The sequence below is a fragment of the Populus euphratica genome, unplaced genomic scaffold, assembly GCF_000495115.2.
Source record: "Populus euphratica unplaced genomic scaffold, PopEup_1.0 scaffold62.1, whole genome shotgun sequence".
Lineage (NCBI taxonomy): Eukaryota > Viridiplantae > Streptophyta > Magnoliopsida > Malpighiales > Salicaceae > Populus > Populus euphratica.
The window spans coordinates 631,166-651,841 of NW_011499939.1; the positions used below are offsets into that span (position 1 = coordinate 631,166).

At 32.1% G+C, this 20,676-nt stretch overlaps 4 protein-coding genes across 5 annotated transcripts; 2 read left to right on the forward strand and 2 right to left on the reverse strand.

The window, feature by feature from the left end:
* The first annotated feature begins 3,726 nt into the window (after window positions 1–3,726).
* Window positions 3,727–6,598, forward strand: LOC105136822 (50S ribosomal protein L11, chloroplastic). The gene is made up of 4 exons (XM_011042311.1): window positions 3,727–4,087; window positions 4,178–4,350; window positions 4,465–4,528; window positions 6,227–6,598. Exons 1-4 carry the CDS (start codon window positions 3,847–3,849, stop codon window positions 6,433–6,435), a joined length of 687 nt encoding a protein of 228 aa, XP_011040613.1. The 5' UTR covers window positions 3,727–3,846; the 3' UTR covers window positions 6,436–6,598.
* A 1,311-nt stretch (window positions 6,599–7,909) lies between these two features.
* LOC105136823 (metal tolerance protein 1-like) lies at window positions 7,910–10,773 on the forward strand. The gene is given in 3 exon segments (XM_011042312.1): window positions 7,910–8,063; window positions 9,294–9,872; window positions 9,874–10,773. Coding segments are annotated over 2 exon segments (1,278 nt in total). The 5' UTR covers window positions 7,910–8,063; the 3' UTR covers window positions 10,573–10,773.
* Window positions 10,774–13,618: 2,845 nt separating this feature from the next.
* On the reverse strand, window positions 13,619–15,349 carry LOC105136824 (caffeic acid 3-O-methyltransferase 1). 2 transcript variants are annotated; one of them, XM_011042315.1, is made up of 4 exons: window positions 14,863–15,349; window positions 14,440–14,747; window positions 14,194–14,264; window positions 13,619–14,103 (listed from the first exon to the last, which is right to left on the reverse strand). In XM_011042315.1, exons 1-4 carry the CDS (start codon window positions 15,264–15,266, stop codon window positions 13,804–13,806), a joined length of 1,083 nt encoding a protein of 360 aa, XP_011040617.1. In that variant the 5' UTR covers window positions 15,267–15,349; the 3' UTR covers window positions 13,619–13,803. The 2 variants fall into 2 exon arrangements, with proteins under 2 accessions (XP_011040617.1, XP_011040616.1); XM_011042314.1 differs by having other exon boundaries at window positions 14,194–14,261; window positions 14,437–14,747; window positions 14,863–15,348.
* A 2,642-nt stretch (window positions 15,350–17,991) lies between these two features.
* On the reverse strand, window positions 17,992–19,935 carry LOC105136825 (flavonol synthase/flavanone 3-hydroxylase-like). The gene is made up of 4 exons (XM_011042316.1): window positions 19,660–19,935; window positions 19,133–19,380; window positions 18,689–19,016; window positions 17,992–18,542 (listed from the first exon to the last, which is right to left on the reverse strand). The coding sequence occupies exons 1-4, from the start codon at window positions 19,891–19,893 to the stop codon at window positions 18,291–18,293; spliced, it is 1,062 nt and encodes a 353-aa protein (XP_011040618.1). The 5' UTR covers window positions 19,894–19,935; the 3' UTR covers window positions 17,992–18,290.
* Between the last annotated feature and the right edge of the window lie 741 nt (window positions 19,936–20,676).

Below are 20,676 nucleotides of genomic sequence, written 5' to 3' on the forward strand. Positions count from 1 at the left end.
CTTTTTATCATTTTATTCAATTTTATTTTTTAATCCGATTTGGTCCCTCTGCTTTTAATTGTTTTCTTTTTATGTTTTATATTTTTTTCGTTTATTATTATTTTTTTGCAATTCCCCCCTGATTTTATTGCATTTGTTTTCATAATCCATTTTTTGTCATAATTGTTTTGATTACTCTATTCCTTTTTTTTATTGATTTATATTTTTCTTGATTTTCTCCCTGAATATTTAGTTTTATTTAATTTTATATTTAGTTTTAGTCCTTATTCTTTTAATTGTTTTTTCTTAATCATTTTCTCAGTTTTTTTGCAATTTAGCCCTTAAGTATTTTCTTTTATTTTGTTTTTATATCAGATTTGGTTTGCACTATTTGAATTTTAATTGTTTTATAATTGAATATTTTACTTTATTATTTTTTCCATCCTTGCCTTCCAATAAAGCAATTCTTTATTGGAAATTGATTTTTTTAAAAAAAAATTGATAATTTGATATTTTATTATTAAACCTTTAACTTCATTGCTTGCTCTGCTTGTTTTTTTTTTTAAAAAAAAATTGATAATTTGATATTTTATTAATATGTGTGTTTTTTTCCTGCTTGTTTTTTATTGTGTTATATTGATCTCATATCTCAGATAATATATTAATCGAGTTAACCATAGTTAACTCAAATTTTTTTCTTTAAATTTCTTTTTTATATATAATTTTATCATTTACCCTTAAGCTACGTGATTTGTTTTACTTTTTTTATACTAAGTTATCTTCAGTGTAAGTTAGTTAAGTTAACCCGAGTTAGCTTGCATTTTCTTAGTAAATTTTTTTATTTAACTTTGATCTTTTTTATTAGAGGTTTTTTTTAGAAGTCTATTTTTTTAACCTGATCTCATGTTACAAGTGGCGGATTAATCGAGTTAACCTGAGTGGACTCATTTAAGTTTTTAATAATTTTTTTAATTTTATCATTATGCATTAAATTATTTGACCTTAAGATTTGTTATTTATCTGCATCTCTTATTCTTTTATTATTTCAAGAGTAAGTTGATCAAGTTAACTCCAATCAATTTATTTTTTTAATATATTTTTAATTTAATATTTTTATTAGGTTTTTTTTGCAAGTCTAATTTTTCTTTTTGACCCTAATTTTTCTTTCTTTCTTTTCCTCTCTCTCTCTCTCTCTCTCTATCCTCTATCCTTATAAAATGTTGAATTCATCGATTTTGCATTTAAAAAAGTCATAAATTTTGAATTCTCTAAGCTGTATTATTCATCTGAATATTTTTTACACTATATTGTTTTTTTCAATGCTAGAGTACAAAAACACTCAAAGTTTTGATGATCTTATAAATATTTGGGAGTACGTGAGACAAAACTTAGGTAGCTTTCGGGAACATCACCGCAACATTGTTAGGTAAAAATTTAATTTTTTTTACATTTAAAATTATTTTTTTATATATTATTAAATTGTTTTAATATTAAAAATGATTTAATAAAAAATAAAAAATACATATTTTTTAAACTATCTACTGTCACCTACCAAACCGCCGGCCCCGTGAGCGAGCCGCTTAAACAATTTCTAACATCCCCTTCAAATGGACGCTTGTTTGTCACTATCGGTATATTATTTGTTAACCTTTCTATGATATTAGAAATACTTGGGAGTACGTGAGACAAAACTTAGGGTAAAAATTATTCGGAAAAAAATTGATTTTTTTTGTTTAAAATTAAAATTTATATTTTTTATTGTACTAATATTAAAATTTAATTTTTAGAAATAATAAAAAATAATATTTTAATATATTTCTAAAACAAATTTTTTTTAAAAATATCCACATGTTATCTAGCTGCTTCCCGTGCACGTCCCACTCCACAATTTCTAACATCATCTTCAGATGGGCGTTTGTTTGCCGTTATCGATAAAGCAACCCTTTTCACACGGAGAAGGGAAGGTGAAGTGACGGTGACATGACATCTATGATAAATGCCATTTCGTAGCTGATTGGATATATCTCATGGTTGTTACCGTATAGTTTTTTTTTTAAATATATTAATTTTTTTTTTTTTTTAAATTTATTTTAATATTAATATATTATAATAATTTAAAAACATAAAAATATTTTAAAATGAAAAAAATAAATATACTATAATAATCATTTTTTTTCTCATAAATTTATAATTAATAAAAATAATTTATTTATTTCATGCTTTTTGAAGTGTGTCCACAGTGATTTTATTTATTTATGTATGTACTTTATTATAATTAAAAAAATAACATAATTTGATATGACATCTATTACCATTGAAACTTTTAAAAGTTTAAAAAATACTGTGTTATTGAGAACATCACATCTTTTGGCATTTAAAATTTTTAAAATTAAATTATTTTTAATTAAATTATTTTTTATTGTTTTAATAATTTGAAGTATTCAGAATAATTTATATATATTATGAATAATTTTTAAATTTACTAAATATCTTATAAATTAAATAAACAAATAAAAATTTAAAATTTAAAAATAAAAAATTTCTTATTAAAACCACTGAGCCATAACACTAGATGCCAATCAAGTCGTATATAAAAAATTAAATTTGTGAAGATTATGCTGCTAAAAAGTAGTTTTATTTCATGCTTTTTGAAGTATGTGTCTACAGTTATTTTATTTATTTATGTATGTACTTGAACTTGTTTTATAAATTTGTTGATGTGACTCTTATTTTTTTATCAAGGAGGCTTAAATTATTTTTAATTACATTATTTTTTATTGTTTTAATAATTTGAAGTATTCAGAATAATTTATATATATTATGAATAATTTTTAAATTTACTAAATATCTTATAAATTAAATAAACAAATAAAAATTTAAAATTTAAAAATAAAAAATTTCTTATTAAAACCGCTAAGCCATAACACTAGATGTCAATCAAGTCGTATATAAAAAATTAAATTTGTGAAGGTTATGCTGCTAAAAAGTAGTTTTATTTCATGTGTTTTTTAAAGTGTGTGTCTACAGTGATTTTATTTATTTATGTATGTACTTGAACTTGTTTTATAAATTTGTTGATGTGACTCTTATTTCTTTATCAAGAACTTGTTTTATAAATTTGTTGATGTGACTCTTATTTCTTTATCAGCTTAAATGTTAGAAGTCGACAATTGTAAAATAGGAGGTTAAATGTTAGAAGTCGACAATTGTAAAATAGCATTTGACTTATGAAGTATCTTTATTTATTTTTTGTAATTTACCTAATCTATCCTTATATAATTGATCAAATCCTCAATTTATCCCTACACTTCTAATAGCCTGATTGTTTTACGTTTTAAAAATATAATTTCAAAAAATATATTTTATTTATTTATTTTAAAATATTTTTTAGTGTTTTTAGATTATTTTAATTTACTAATATAAAACATTAATTTTTAAAAATAAAAAAAATATTTAGATATATTTTTAAATAAAAAAATATTTTTTTAAAAATCATTATCACAATATCAAGGGTGATCTGAATTTATCTAGCATGTACTTGTATAATATCAAATTCTCTAATATATCACCCAGAAAACTCAGTGACATAGTAAGGATATATGGATCTATTTAAATTATATATCAATTAATTTGCAACAAAAGTTCATGCTCTTGATCCCATTGGCTGGGCCTTTGGAATTGGATGCATCTCTTGGACCTATGAATATCAATCCATTTACAAAAGCCTGAAGATGGAAGAGAGAGGAAAAAAAATCAACCCCAACCCAAACACAAATTGAAGATGGAAAGGACATGACAAGTTTTATCTATAACATCATTTCTTGCCTTCTCGTTTAATGATCTACCCATTATCACTTCACTTCCATAATGGCTTCTTCTACTCTTTCTACCCATTATCACTTCACTTCTCCTTCTCCTTCTTCTAAGAACAATGTTAACATCAAGCTTTCCTCATCTCCTTTTGTTTCTCCCATTAGCTTATCTTCAAACCCCAACATTTCTCTTCAATTCTTTGACAAGAAACACTCCCCACTTCTTTCAACAGCTCCAAGAAGGCTCTCAGTTATTGCAATGGCACCTCCTAAACCTGGTGGAAAGGCCAAGAAAGGTAAAAAAAAAATGTTCCCTTTATGTTTGTTTTGTAAAGTTTCAATTTTGGGTTTTTTTGTGATGATTTTTTTTTTTGCGGGAGTTGCAGTTATTGGATTGATAAAGCTGGCTTTAGAGGCAGGGAAGGCAACTCCTGCACCACCTGTGGGACCAGCACTCGGTTCAAAGGGCGTAAATATAATGGCGTTTTGTAAGGATTATAATGCAAGAACTGCTGATAAAGCTGGTTATGTCATTCCTGTTGAGATTACTGTTTATGACGTAAGAATCTCATTTTTTTTGCAAAGTTTTGATGGGGTTGAGTGTTTTTTTTTTTTTGTGGGGTTGGGGGGGGGTTTATGGTGTTTCTTGTTTTGACCTTTTGTTATTATTCAGGATAAAAGCTTTACTTTCGTTTTGAAGACACCTCCTGCCTCAGTTTTATTGCTTAAGGCTGCAGGTATGCTTGCGTATTTTTATTTTTTTTAATCCGCTAGCCATGTTCCGTTTCTGCTCTAATTTCCTACCTTTCGAAGTAATTATGTTTTCCTAAAGCCCGAGGTCAATGTTTCAATGGGTTTGTACTTTAGTGCATCGAATTCTATGAATGATTACCTCTAATTATTGAATTTCTAAAAAGGTCTATACAAGTTTTATAAGGGAGAGGCATTTATGATACCTGTCAAACAAAGTATATCACGTGAATAGTAGAGTGGACAAGCTGTTTGCAGATAGTTAAATGATCAAACTATTTAAAGGCTTCTTTAAAAGCCACAGGTATGGTTGTAGCGTGCACACAAGATAAGCAGTTGTGAAAGTAATAATTGAGTTTGTAAGAGTTGGTGGTAACCTTGTGCACGAAATACACATGCTAATATTCTCATTTTAAGCTTCTTGGTTATTAGGTTCCAGTTTGTGGTGATGTGACTCGTTCTTTGTTCACTTAAGTCATTCATATTCAATGTGTTGTGTTTTTCTTTGATTATTTTAGACCAAAAGGAGTTCCAGTAACAATATTTTTATGAGATTTAATGAATTTGGGATCGTGAGTATAGAGCAAGAAAAATGTTATAATTTTGCAGCACAAGAGTGCTTTACTCGTAGCGAAGCTTGTTCAAATATCAGAGACATGAATTCTTCCCATGTTTTGGAACCCCCTCATTATGCTGTATTAGGTTTTTGATGGAGAGATCTTATATTGGACCAAATTGCCTGAGTCTTTGGAAGCTATCTTGGAACAGAGTCATTTCACAATATGAGCTCAAATGATTTGTTTGGTTAATTATTCTGTAGTAAAGTAAGCTGTGGAAGGGAATCCTAATATTGTTACCTCAAAGACTCGGTGGTTTCCCCCCTTTCGGTGATTGGTAATATTCTCAATGTTTGTAGCAATCTTAGATTAGATAAGTGGAGTTTCACTTTACAATGTATCTCGTTAGCTCCGTAGCAATTCTTTTCCATCTTCAATATGTGTAGTTTTATTCGACCACCGCTGATGCAAGAGCTGCGTTGTTGTGCTTCAATTCAATGTTTATCATAGGATGTTCACTCAGAGAAGAGTTTAACTGAAACTCTTCCTAGATGCAACCTATCCCTGTCAAAATGAAAACAAAACTTGTGTTCTTTGTATTATGAAACCGCTTCTGTTTTCTTTGACTTGTGAAACAAATACCTGACTCTGAAAATGAACACATTTGTCTCTGTGTGTTTATTTTCCAGTTGATGCAAGAGCATCAAGAAAAAAATTATCCTTTTTTTCCTTTTCTTTTTGTTGGAATAGAATTCCTACTACTAATCCTAGCCCCTCCTTTTGGTGTTGTCTCTATAGACAATTAGGATTTAGAAATAACTTGTGTTTCCATATATATATGTAGAGGAGCTACTAGCATTATGTCAGGAAACATACAAGTTTCATGCATAGGTTTTCAACATAGTTATTCAATATATGCCCACGAATCTCATTTTTGAAAGAGAGAAATTGTTGACTAGCTCCTTCAAAAAGGTGCTGCTTGAAGTGAGGATAGGAAATTGGCATTTAATCCATATACAAGTTTGTTATTGTGGACTGTTAGTTTTGCAAGATGATTGTGGATGTTATATCATCTGCTATTCAATTGTCATTGCTGTAATATAGATGTTGAATCTTGGTTCTTATTAGGAGTGGAAAAAGGTTCTAAAGACCCAAAGATGGAGAAAGTTGGTATGGTCACGATAGACCAATTGCGTGCCATAGCTACTGAAAAGCTGCCAGACTTGAATTGCACAACCATCGAATCAGCAATGAGAATCATAGCAGGCACTGCAGCTAATATGGGGATTGATGTTGATCCTCCTATTCTTGAACCCAAAACAAAGGTTGTCTTGTAGTTCACTTTGTTATTTTTGCCTTGATTTCGGAATGTTTGTATTTAGAATAATCTGCAGAAGCATTTCTTGGAAAGATTTACATTCATAGTTCTGTAACTTCAATGTCGGCCCGTTTGACGATAAATTTTATGATCTGGTGAATGACACGAGCTTTAGTCGAGAATCTAAGCATGGCCAAAGCTCATCCTTCATAGGATGACGATCAGACTCTGCTGGAACTGGCTTTAGAGGCACATTTTGCAGTTAGCATGAGGTTTGTTTCATGTTCCATTACCCCAAATTGATGGATGGTAACAATGTGCTATAAAAGATATGTTGGGAAAACTCGATGGAGTGAGACCAAAGCCAAGCAAGCATTGATGAAGAATGAAAAGGGAAGCAAACTTTTCCAGGATTATGGTAGTGTGTTCCATCTCTAGTCGCAGCTCACAAGTGGGAATCGAATTCTTTTCAACTTTTGGTTCCATAGTGTCCACCATGCAATGATTCATGAAGTCAAATGCTAGTTGATGAATACCCTACTGAAGTGGGATTATCATTAGTGGTGAGAATCGGGGGAAAAAAATCCAAGTGTACCGGATGTATTGTTGTAAAGTTTTGAATGAATTGAACCGAACCGAATTAAATAATTAAATTAATTGGTTTGGTTTGGTTAAAAAGAAAAAGAAAAGAAGGGGCTATTTTCATTAAAGCTTTGATGTTTTTGAGATGAAAAGGATTGTTTGGTTTGGTTTGATTGTATGTAGTTTTGATTTTTTTTTTCAATTTTCAATTTTAGTTTTTTCTGGTTTCAGAATTATGAGATTAAAACAAATTAATATTTTTTTTAAATTTATTTAAATTTTGTTTGATTTCTCATATTGCTCTCTAGGATAATTTGACTATTTTGCTCACATCTAGCACACCCTAGGAGATGTGCTTCCAATCCTTATTTACTAAAATGTACCAAACCTATATAGAAATTACATTTAAAAAAAAACTCAATCTCGATTAATCCATAAATTCGATACAAAACACTTTCGGTATCAACTTCAAAATTAAGAATTTATACCAAAACCAGATTAAAAATTTGAAGTGACTGTTGACTAAAAGTTAAGGAAATAATCCTTAATTGGAAAATAAAAAACTGCAAAACAAAAACCAATCCAGTTACAATACTTTTTAAAAATATTTTTTATTTAAAAATATATTAAAATATTTTCTTAAATTTATTTTTAATATCAACATATTAAAATTATAAAAAATACTTAAAAAATATCAATTTTATTTTTTTCAAATAAAATACATTATCAATATCCAATGATGAGGTCTCTTCCCCTATCTGTAAAGGGAAAAAAAAAAAAAAATTCACAACCCGCAACATTAAAATACTTAAAAAATATCAATTTTATTTTTTTCAAATAAAATACATTATCAATATCCAATGATGAGGTCTCTTCCCCTATCTGTAAATACCGGAAAAAAAAAAAATTCACAACCCGCAACATAAACTTCAGGAAAGAAAACAATTAGTACTTTCCTGCTCTAATGCTCTCTCCATCTGTCATCCAGAGAGAGCGATAATAGAAGCTGAAGCAAAGATACTATTGCCAACACCAAAAAGCTTCAGAATTGAAGCGGATGAAAAGGTACTTCCTTTGTCTTTCTCTCTTGTTTATTGATTGGTAGTAGTTATGGATATGGAATCTAATGCCTTTTATTTTATTTTGTCTTGGATCTTTAAAAGAAAATTTATTTACCTTCTGGATTAAAGTTTGTTGCCTTTTGTCATTTAGTGGAGTTTTAGTCAATGGGTCTCGTGGATTTGTCCTGTTCATTCAATTTTTTGGCGTTTTGTGTTCGTTGTTCTAAAGTGGATAATGGTTTTTTGAGGGTGTTTTTTTTTTCTCTGAACAAAAAGTTTGTTTTTTTTATGATCATGGATGAGGGGTTTGATGGCGGGTTTGGTTTGTTATCTTGGATTGTCAAGGGCTGGTTTTGTTCCATGTTTGTGTTGTGGATGGTTCTTATTATGGATCTTTGGGTGATTAATGATTATGTTTCCAAGATTTGTGGTGATTGAGGAATGGATTCTGCTTGAAGGTTAAAACTTGTTAATTTGAATATCTATGGTTGTTAGCTTGCTCATTGTCAATGATTGATCTAATTACCGTATGGTATGTTTATCAACGAACATTAAGCTTATTTTTGGCTGGTCATTAGGATTGGTTCAATAGATGCCTCTATGTCAGCGTTTAATGTTACGGATTAGTTCCAAATCCGAATGCTGATTGCGAGTCAATGTTGAATGTTTTTCTAGAATTTTATAAGCAATGTGTTTCCCTCAAAGTACTCCTTGATGGAATTGAGCCCCAAAAAGATATTAGAATGGGCTGAAGCAACTGACATTTTTGTATTCACTGCTGAAATGATTTATGACTCGCTAATTTTGTCCATGGGTTTATGATACTAAGGCACAAGCTGTTGCTTCAGGGATTCATTTCAGGGGTTCAATGGCATAAATTTTCTTTCTTTGATTTTTTTTCTTCCAATGCTCAAGGATCAGAATTGAAGGTTGCGAAGTATTGTGTGACGCTATGTTTGCATATATGCAACAAGATGAAAGTGCTGGGGGATTTATTTCAGGGGTTCAATTGCATAAATTTTCCTTCTTTGATTTTTTTTCTTCCAACGCTCAAGGATCAGAATTGAAGGTTGCGAACTATTGTGTGACGCTATGGTTGCATATATGCAACAAGATGAAAGTGCTGTATTTAATTGGTGCAGGAACTTATAATCTCTAGAGACGTGTTTGTCCTTGAATATGTTTATATATTGATATTCATCCAAGTTTTGTTATTGCTGCTGGTTAAATTCAGATGGAAGTGCGAAATTCAGAACATGGACTTTTAATTGACATACATGTAGATATTCCAGCTGTGAAGACTAGCCTGGGTGGGAGTAGGATTTGTGCGGGAGCAACATGTGGATTTTCAGATGCTAAAACCAGTTCTAAAGATGCAAAGGAACGAGGGGCGTCCATGAAGAAACTTGGATGGGCAGTTGTGCTGTGTCTTATCTTCATGGCTGTTGAAATTTTAGGAGGCATAAAAGCCAACAGCCTCGCGATCTTGACTGATGCAGCTCATCTTTTATCAGATGTTGCAGCTTTTGCAATCTCTTTATTTTCAATCTGGGCATCAGGATGGGAGGCGACTCCGAGCCGAACTTATGGTTATTTTAGGATTGAGATACTTGGTTCTCTTATTTCCATCCATATGATATTGCTTCTTGCAGGGGTCCTTGTGTATGAAGCTATTGCCAGACTTATTTACGATACAGGTGAAGTTCAGGGTGCTCTCATGTTTGCTGTTTCTGCTGTTGGCTTACTGGTTAATATTGTCATGGCACTCTTGTTGGGTCATGATCACGGGCACGGGCACGATCATGGCCACAGTGATCATGACTGGTCATGGGCACGGGCACGGTGGGCACGATCATGGCCACAGTGATCATGACCATAGCCATGAGGATCATGATCATACCCATACCAACAGTTTAAGTGGAGCCACACATCATAATCACCACCATCATGAGGAGAACTCCGAAGACAATGATGAGCATCATGACACACATGGAGCAGATCTTGCAGAGCCTTTGCTTAGTAGTCACACAGAAGTTGAAAATAAAACAAATGGTGGGCATAAACAAAAGAAGCAACGAAATATCAATATTCAGGGGGCTTATCTTCACGTATTGGGTGATTCAATTCAGAGTTTTGGGGTGATGCTTGGTGGGGCAATTATATGGTATAAGCCAGGGTGGAAAATCATAGATCTGATATGCACCCTTGTGTTTTCCGTAATTGTGTTGGGCACAACAATCAGTATGCTACGGAATATTCTGGAGGTTCTCATGGAGAGCACGCCGAGGGAGATTGACGCAACTACGCTTGAGAAGGGTCTCTGCGAAATGGACGAGGTGGTTGCCGTCCATGAACTGCACATTTGGGCAATAACTGTAGGGAAGTTTTTGTTGGCTTGCCATGTTATGATCAAGCCTGATGCCGACGCTGACATGGTACTAGACAAGGTTATAGATTACATCAGGAGAGAACACAATATCACTCATGTGACCATTCAGATAGAGCGACAGTAACCATTTAGATGGGGGCAAGTACAAGTTACATTTCAGTGGCTTAGCGTCAGTTTTGAACTTCTACTTTTTAATTCTGTGTCATTGATTAATAACTGGTTTTTATGAATCTTGGCAGGTTCATGATTTTCTCTAACTTGCTGACAAATTCAACGTTCATCATTCACTCATTTTCCAATGCATGTTTGCAAGAAAGCTACACCCTTCTTGTAGAATCTGTTTGTGGCAACTAGAGATTAGGATTTTATAAGAACTGCAGAGTTTAGGGGACATCGGCTGCTACTTAACCAAGCTGATGCTAATCACGAAGCAATCACATATTTTGATCAATTCCGCCACCGAAAAAATATCTACAAATATTTTTTCATTGTGGCTTCGAGAATATTTAAGAATATTATAAGTGTTTTTAAAGTATTTTTTATTTAAAAAATATTAAAATAATATATATTTTTTAAAATTAGCATATTAAAATAATAAAAAGTACTTAAAAAATATTAATTTAAAATAAGTTTTTTTAAATTAAAAAAAAGCAGGTTGAAATTTACTTCCAAACGCCCCTTTTATAACAAATCAATTTTGACAAATTTTGACGTAGATTATAGCAAAGAGCAAAAGTTTGTTGCATGTCTAAACTATCAAAAACCAAAAAATCATATATATCCATGCTTTTAAAATACTTAATTTTATTTATTTATGTTTTCACTATTCAAAGAGCTATTACAATATTTTATATAGAAAAAAATAGAAAATTCTAATAAACTGAATAGAAATATTAAATTAGGAAAAATATAACCTTCATATAGAAAAAACTAGAAAAACATCCTAATAAAAAATAAAAAATAAGAAATTAAAAAATATTTATTTTTCTAAAAAATTTCCTTCATCTATCTTCTTGGTGGGAAAGATTTCGTCATTGAATTTAATTTTTAGTTAAAAACTATTCTTCATTAAAAATATCATTTTATTCATGGGCTACTTTATTATGAGTTTTTAGCATATTTATATAGGCCATTATATTATAGGTATTAAACACAACATCCTTTTATGCTGGTTACTCATTGTAGATCCTCAACCCAACATGTTTGTGTTTGGCGCCTCATCAAGGCTTGCACTACTAGGATTTTGAATGACAGTAACTAATGCCTATGAAAAGTATAATAAGTTGGCTTAACATGTTGTAAAAACTATGAATGATTGTTGGTATTGAGTTTAATTTTCAGTTAAAAACTATTTTTCATCAATAACATCTTTTTATGTATGGGCCACCTCATCGTAGATCCTTGACACTTTCATGCGAGCTAGTCTATTATGGATCTTAAACACAATACTTTTATGTGGGCTATTTCATTATGAGTCATTATTCCAACACTTTTGTGTGGGGTGTCTTGTTATGGATCTCACCACTAAGATTTCAAATGACAATAACTAATATAGAAGAAAAAAATACATTAATTCTTGAACAAATTCTTTTTTTTTAAGGAGTAACCTTCTCATTTTCTTCTATACAAACTTATTTTATTCTGCAATTTTTTCCAACCATGATTATTTTATAACACATAAGTAAAATAATCACTAAGAATCATTAAGTAGTCTTCCAACCATGGTTGTTTTCATAGTACAATAAAGTAAAATAATCACTAAAAATTATTAGGCTCTTAAACTAATTGATATAAATGAATGATAAAAAAAGTTTGTTACACATCAAAACTCTTAAAAACTAAAAATACAATAACTATTAAAACATTGTTAAAATATTTAATTTTACTAATTCATATATCCACTTGCCAATATAATTTTTTATAAAGAAAAAACTAGGAAACCTAATGATATTGAATAAAAAAATAAAAATAGGAAAAATATATTTCCTTCAAATAAAATAAAACTAGAAAAGCATTATAATAACGAATAAGAAAAGAAGAAAATATCTATTTTTCTAAATAAATTCCTGCATCAAATTTGTATCAAATTCGTTAGCAGTTTTAATTAGTGTTCATCATTCCAGTTAATTATGGGATACGTTCTGATTCATTAAAAATTATGCTGTCAGTCAATGGGCCAGAAATTGCAGAAGTAATAAAGTAGATTTTAAAGCTCATCTGTTAACTTAGAGATTTAAAGCTAATAAAATGTAACAAATTGGGTCACAACTCACCTTCATGAAAATGGCATCTCCTCCTTTTGGAATGCTTACAAAGCATATCCCCTGCAACATGCTCAGTACCTGCATTGAAATTTTATGTTAGAAGGTTCATATGCATGAAGAGCTGCAGTACTGCTAGATCTGCTATATGGGGCTGATCTGCAGACCTGTGCTATACTTTCAACTCCCTTGTATAGAGCAGATATTAACAAGAAAACAAGAAAAAGAAAATGCCTTTTCCTCGTTGTAAGTGATCAGTTAAAAAATCTGCCCAAATGTAAAAATCAATACCTGGATAGGATGGTGAGATTTCTACAACTGAGCCAAATCATTGTTGATATCCTTAACGGTAGGATAATTAGAAATGATCATGTTAAGCACAGAACCATCGTCACCACCGACATCCACCAAGGTTTTACACCCTCGAAGCCACCATACATCCATAATTCTCTCCATAAATATGGGGTTGAAATCTCTCGTGCAGATACTGTCTAGAGAACAAGTGAGAATGGAATGGCTAGCAAGAAGGCAAAGGATACGGTCAATCACAAAAGGAGCTTCAGTTGTTCTGAGTGGAAAGTTGGGAGTATTTAATTTGTTGGTATATTTTGTTAGCTACATTATCCAATTTCCATCTAAAATGTTTGTCTCGCTTACAGGACTACCTTAATGATCTTAGTTTGCAATCAGTTCTTGTGACAAGTCCGGTGGATGGTCCTGTGAGGAAATATTAAATCTGTCATACTTCGAAAAACTGTTTCGGCCAGGGCACTTGCTGATCAGGTATAGAATCATCTACACAAAAAACTTGAAGTGGTTTAGGCCTCCTTCTCTGCACCAGAACTTGCTGCGCTGCCAAGTCCAGTTTCCGGAGCTAAACAAAGAAATTATGGTCGACTCTTGCTAATCTGCTGATAAATTCAACATTCATTGATTTTCCAATACATTCAACATTTATCAACTATTTCCTCACCGAAATCCAAGAGCTACACTCACTAGAGATTTGAGTTCTATGAGAAATGATCATCAGCTTCTGAAATGCAACCACATTAGCAATTGGGTAAGCTGTTGTAACTACAACAGTAATTATGCACTTATTTTTTTATGAACTCCACTACTGAAAAATTACAAACAAAACAAGCAACTCGAATATGAGAAAATCCAGCTTCCTTTCCCAAGGTTTCAAATTCTTTTTCTGTCCTTTCTTTTCCTTGCGGACTCATGCTTGTTATGAACAAATAATTCTGTAGCATGCTTTTAGCTTTAACATTGGTTTCAGGGGTTTCTGGAACTATCATATCCACTACTATAACTTTTCCGTTGTCTGGTAAAGCTTCATAACAATTCTTTAGCAGTTTTAGCAAGTGCTCATCATCCCAGTTGTGAGTTATCCACTGTTTCATTCAAAAATATCATTTTCAGTTCCAAACAGAGGTATGTAGCTAACAATTTGTTAAAACTTCACTAGTATCAAATCTTATTACCTTCATGAAAATGGCATTTCCTCCTTTCGGAATTGTTACGAATCCGTCCCCCGCGACATGCTCAATTCCTACAGAACAAAACTTGTTCAGACTGCTCAATTTTGTACGCTTTAAGTAAATGATCAAACAACTGTATCTATGCAGTTTTCCTACTAGTCGCGTTTCAACTTCAAGAATAGGCAAGCATCCTTTTGATTTGTAAGTAATAAGTTAAAATAAAAGATCAAAACAAAAGACCAATACCAGGGTAGGATGGTGAGCTTTCCACAATTGAAGCCAAATCATAGTTGATACCCTTAATTGCAGGGTACTTGGTAATGATCATGTTAAGGATTGAACCATCGCCACCACCCACATCCACCAAGCATTTTACACCTTCAAATCCATCATATATGTCCAGAAATGTCTCCATAAATGTAACGTTGAAACTTTTCATGGAACTGCTGAATAGCTCACAAAATCTTGCATCTTTTTTTAGATATTCTGCAGAATTTATCCCGTGAGCCCTTTCAAATGGAATCCCCCCCTCCAGAACTGCGTCTTTTAAGTGGTACCTGTTGTTATTTCACAGTGAAAGAAGAAGAAAAATCACAAACTAACTATAGCAACAAACAATTCGGCAACAAAAATTTAATATATGAAAGAAGCAATACTTATGGAGTCTCTTACCACATATCCATCATAACCTTGTCATGAATCATAGCTAGAAAGGGACTCAACGATCCTCCATCCTGGTTCTTTGTAAAGTATTTGGCCACAGGTGCTAATCCATATAACCTCTGGGAATGACCATCCTGAATATTCTTGGTGGACACTGAGCAAGTAAGAATAGAATGGCTTGCGAGCAGGCAGAGGTTACGGTCTACCAGAATATGGGCTTCCGGGTTGTTTTGTGTGGGAAATTGAGCGACAATATCTGAAGTTGAGAGCAAGGCATCAGGACCGGCCTTTTCTATTATCTCAAACACACCTAGCTCTATTGCTGCTTTCAAAACCAGAGGCAGCACTGATGCACTTGAAAGTTGCATAGCATACTGGAGATGATAGTCTTCCTCATAGGTTGAGGTTGCCATTTGTTTTTGCTTGCAATAAGCAAAGGAAAGGTGTTATTAACCCATCAATATTGCTAGTAAAACGTTCCACGGTGAATTGTATCTCCATCCACAGTAAAAAAACCACGGCGTTTAGTTTAATCGTTAATAAAAGAAGTACAGACAGCTTGCCATTTAAGACTTTTCTATGTGAAGACAACCGCAATCACGTCTCTTCAATTGTTTTTTTATACAAAATGAAGAACTTTTGACTGGACACTTGTCTGCCAAGTCCGATGTTTTTTAGTTCCATGTGGAATGCTCAAATTTATTTTTGTTTTTGTTTTTATATTTGTATTTAGTATGTTTTAAAATTATGTTTTCGGTTAAGAAAATATTAAATTATTTTTTAAAAATATTATTTTTTTAATTTTAAAATACTAATAGAAAAAATTAAAAAATTATTTTGATGTATTTTAAATAAAAAATATTTTTAAAAAGTAATATGTACCACACCATTAAAATTTAAAAAAATTAATGCACTTAATAATTAAGAACATAAAATAATAAAGAAAACTTTGAAACAACATCTTTTGAATCAAATTCAGCCATGATCTCAATCTTGGTTATCGTTGGCCTGCCAACCACATACACAATTGAGCTCATAGAAAGTACTTATAAAATTGCAACATGATTCAATTAGTAAATTAAAAATTATGTTTTTTTCATAAAAAAATCTTAATGTTTTAGGGTTTTTTCCTGATTTTGAACGTATGGATACTGTCGTAAAACAATCCGTTGAACATTCAACGCTAGTCTATTTTTGTTCAAGAAAGTACTAAAATACTACAGACAATTGCCATCACTCCTCTTGTTTGTTAATTTACAAAAAGAAGACATTTAGACCTTACGACTGGATGGATAATTTTGAATTTTCTGTTCTACCACAGTCCAAGATTACGTAGTCCAGTTTGGGACGTATTCGTTGGGGTGGCTTGACCTTTCTAGCACGTTTGATTTGATAATTCTCCTATTATGTTTCCTTCTCATGCGTTCGTTTTCTAACAGCATCCCAAGCAAGAAATTTGGTGCTAGGCGATCAATTTGCAAGAAATTTGGTTCGTTTTCTAAGAGCATTACAGAGACCATTTAGTCTCCTCTTGTCCTCACTCAACAGAGTCTATCGAGGAAATATTTGCACGCTGCATGAAAATGGTATCGCCAGAATAGTCAGAAAGCAGTGTTATGAGTTTCCAATAAGTGTAAGAATCATATACAAATGTTCTTGACCGCTGCTTTCGACAGTGAAGGGTGTCAGATTACGTGTTAGGACTTTGGGCAGTGTATATTTCTTGTTCATAGTATTTTTTTTAAAGTGTTGTATTTAGTTTCTAATGTCGATTACAGCATACTACTTTTTTACAATATTTCCTCTTATGTTGTACAGTTTACAACAAGGTAGGAGTAAAAACACTTTCTTTTTCTCACCTAATTTTGCTGTCAATTTAAATTTACTAAATTTATTAATGACATTACTTTTCATATTCGTTTTCCCATGTGAAAAAATTCCTAGAAATTAAATTAAATTAAATTCAAGCAAATGACCTTTCATTGAACCCCACACGTCAAAAAAAAAAAAAAAATCAAATTTGTGATCGAAAATTGCAACCGAAATCCTTCTATGACTAACATAAATCTAAACGGTGACACATTACTTGTATTTCCAAAACCTTCACTCTCCCTTTCATCTCAAAAACTTAGATAAAAGGGATCTTAGTTATTACATTTGCATAAGAAATTGTTACTGATTAAATAAGATTTATCAATATTTTTTAATTTTTGCATAAGTCTATAAGTCTATAATAGTTATGAGTCCAATCATTAAATCCATATCCAATTCCTTTTGGATTATGCTCCATACTCATGTTTGATACAGGTCCTTTTGTATTTACCTCAATTAAAAAGGGCATTCCCACTTAAAATTAAATTATAAATTAATTGGTTTGAACTTTAGATTTAACTCTAGATCTAGTCAAATAATTTTAAATTTGAATTACTTATAGAATCTATACATGAATATTAATTTAATTAAATTCATTTATATATAAATAATAGTTTAACTGAATAAATAATTATACCATTAAAATAACTTTAATGTAAAATAAACTCATTAACTTATGAAATGAATATTTATATTCATTTAATGATTCATATTTTGATTACATCCACGAATTGGAACTCCTGAAAAATAAAACATGTTTTTAATATTTTTGTTTTGTTTATAAAATTAAAACTAAAAGTTTATTGATTATAAAGGAACTTGACAATCACTTATAGAGTTATCGCATACAAACTATCACCTACAAATTATTACCTATTAATTTCAAGTTTGAAAGGCCCTCGAGAATTTGATAAAACTGCATTAATGATTTGAGTTTGAGGAGTTGTTGATTGTTGTTGTTTATCTTACTTGTAATTTGTTTTATATAATTAGTTATATGAAACTTTTATTAATTGTCTGTCAACTAAGAAAAGGTATTTTTTGTATGTATTCAATGGCATTTATTAAAAGACATTTGTTTTTTTTGGAGAAGAGAGTTACTTGAATAAATATTTGATTAGCTTTTAATTCAATCATTAATTTTTTTTTATTTCTGAACATATTGGATATTGAAATATTATCTGTTACAAATTAAATTGAGGGATGAACTCGTATGTATTGAAAAGGAAAAGGATATGTTATGCCATCATCCATAATAAAGCTCAACATTCCATGAAAACAGAAACGTTTTTATTTCAGGTAAAATATCATAACAGCTAGCATGCAACTTAAAAGGGATCAAGTGATCATATGTCACTTACTACAAGATTCATCACTTTTTATGGTACAGTGCTTCGTAACCGAAAAAGAAAACGTTACAAAATGCCTGAGATTTATTCAAAGTAAATTGCATGCCAGCGACCTCACACACAAAAAAGAGAGAAAAAAAGTAGAAAAGAGAGGATAAAGGCAGCATGCATCCCGAGCACCTTCTAAACATAGGAACGGTAGTGGAGAAGATGTGATTAAGCAGCAGAAACTTTGAATGCGTCCAAGCGGGTGGCATCTAGAAGTCTTTGTTTCCACATTGTAGTGTAGAATTCTTCGTAGGTGTAATCTTTATAAATCAATGGATGATCATCATCGATCAATTCCTTAGGAGGCCCCATTTGAGTATCATTTGATGGATAGCAATATGAAGCGATGGATAAACGTTCTTTCTCAGAATTGACAATAACTCGATGGAGCAAACTCTTGTATCGGCAATTGCTAAGCCCCTGATAAGAAAAATTAAGATATAAAATTAGCTATATGGTCCGTCACATGTTTTGTAGCATACAAGCCAAACCGGTGATTTTTCATGTTTCTTTTTGCCTTGAATGAATAATTCTAAAAGAAAGTAGATATAAAGAGAGTAAATGACCTGAAGCACGTCACCAACATTGACAATCAAGGTGTTAGGAATAGGCTTGACAGGTACCCAGTCACCATTTTGTAGAATTTCAAGCCCAGGCACCTCATCTGGCAGTAGCATGGTGAGTATAGTGGGGTCAGTGTGACCACGCAGTCCAAAAGTGAGCCCAAGATTTGACTTTTCACACGTCGGATAGTAGTTTAGAGAAGCGTATTGTCCATGGTTGTCCAATATCTGGTCTATAGATTTCCTTTCCATGCCTAAGCCCTCGAATACAGCCTCAAGTAGTGTTATCTCTGCCCTTTTAGCAGCTACACAATACTCAGATACAACCTCCCTGTAAACAATAAAATATTATAACTAGTAATAGCTGAAAAAAAGCTACTAAATTAGTCCGTCCAGATTTAAAAACACCAAATTGAATTCTTGTTTAATTTTTCCATGAAATATTACCTGTAGGATGGAGGATTTGTAGGCCATAGATTCACATAATTTTCAATAGGATGACAATGAAATTTCAACGATTCCCTCGAGACGAAGACATTCTGATTATCGTCCTTAAAGCCAGTAGCAAGCCTGATAAGGCTGGTAAGATCAGGAGAGTATAATTTCATCCTTTCTTCTTCTGGCAGATGGAAGAACTCTCTTGCTTTGCTCATTATGTCATTCAACAATCTCTCTGAAATGCCATGGTTCTTCAGCTGATAATACGACACATTAATTATTAGAACACAAAGTTATTTACACTTCACAATATTTGGTCAGTGCTAAAGATGTTATAGATGCTGAAAGAAAGAGGTACCAGTGTACCTAAGAGTAATGAAAAAAAATATTCGATGACACTTTTTCGGTGCCTTTGATTGAACCGAAGAAATTGAATTAAGTTAGAATACATTTTCTCAGTGACGTTTTCTATAATAATTTTGATGGTTTCCACATGCAATACACACACACACATGTAAGCATAGCTAGTTAACTACCATAAAGCCACCATAGTGTTGGCATGCATGGCCAAGCTGTTTGATGGTGTCAGAGTGGCGAGGACCATGAAGGCCTCCCAGGTCGATGATGGGGAGGGTACCCTCCCAGATCTCAAGCCCATAGATATCAGTTTGAACATTGGAAATGGGAATGGTGTTGGTTAGTGGAGTATTTTTGCCCCCTGCGGGTAATGCAAGGTGATCATCAGCTACTACTGCCTTTGTGGGAGCCATGACTAAAATTTGAAGTGCAGGGAAATTCTGTGGATATGTGGCTAGTGAGTGTGATGAAGAGAATCTGTATGCGTACCCATATTTATAGGAGGAAGCAACCATCGAGGGGGCTACTGTTTTGCTGGCCCCCAACTTGGTGGTGCCAGTCCAAGTGAATAGTCATTTTATCCACCTTTTGAATTGTCTATTGGACTCGAAGATAGAAAATTATTTTTGTTGGACTACAATGAATGCCTTGAAGTTGCCGCAATGGAGGATCTCTTCGCCCTTTGATTATTGCTACAGAACTCAGCGCCGCCCGGTCTTTCAGGTTAGATTTGATCATGAAGATTAAACCGGATAAATTCAATTGATCCGTGAATTAAAACCTTAATGAAATCTAGCCTTAATGAGATATAGTAATTTTTGTTTCTCTCGTAACAACGTTGTTTTATGTTGATCTGAATGGGGACAAAGGTTTTATAACTGTGCTGTAAGCTTTTCCTCCTAATTTTACTGAGGAAACTATCTTTTGTGGAATATAATTTTAAAGCCAGTATGCCCGAAACGGATCTCCGAAGGCTTTTGATTCGGGCCTTCTTCAAGCCAACAAAAGATTTCACGGAATTGAATCTCTTTTCCTTCCATTCAGAGAAGCCTTCGTTAATCTACACCTACACGTTAATTTGAGGAATACCATTATTTATAATGGAGAAAAGTCTTGTACTCTTGTTCAGCTATACGCCACTGATCCGGTTTGTCGTCCAGACTATTCAGAAAGGTTGCAGATGGCTAGTCAAGCCC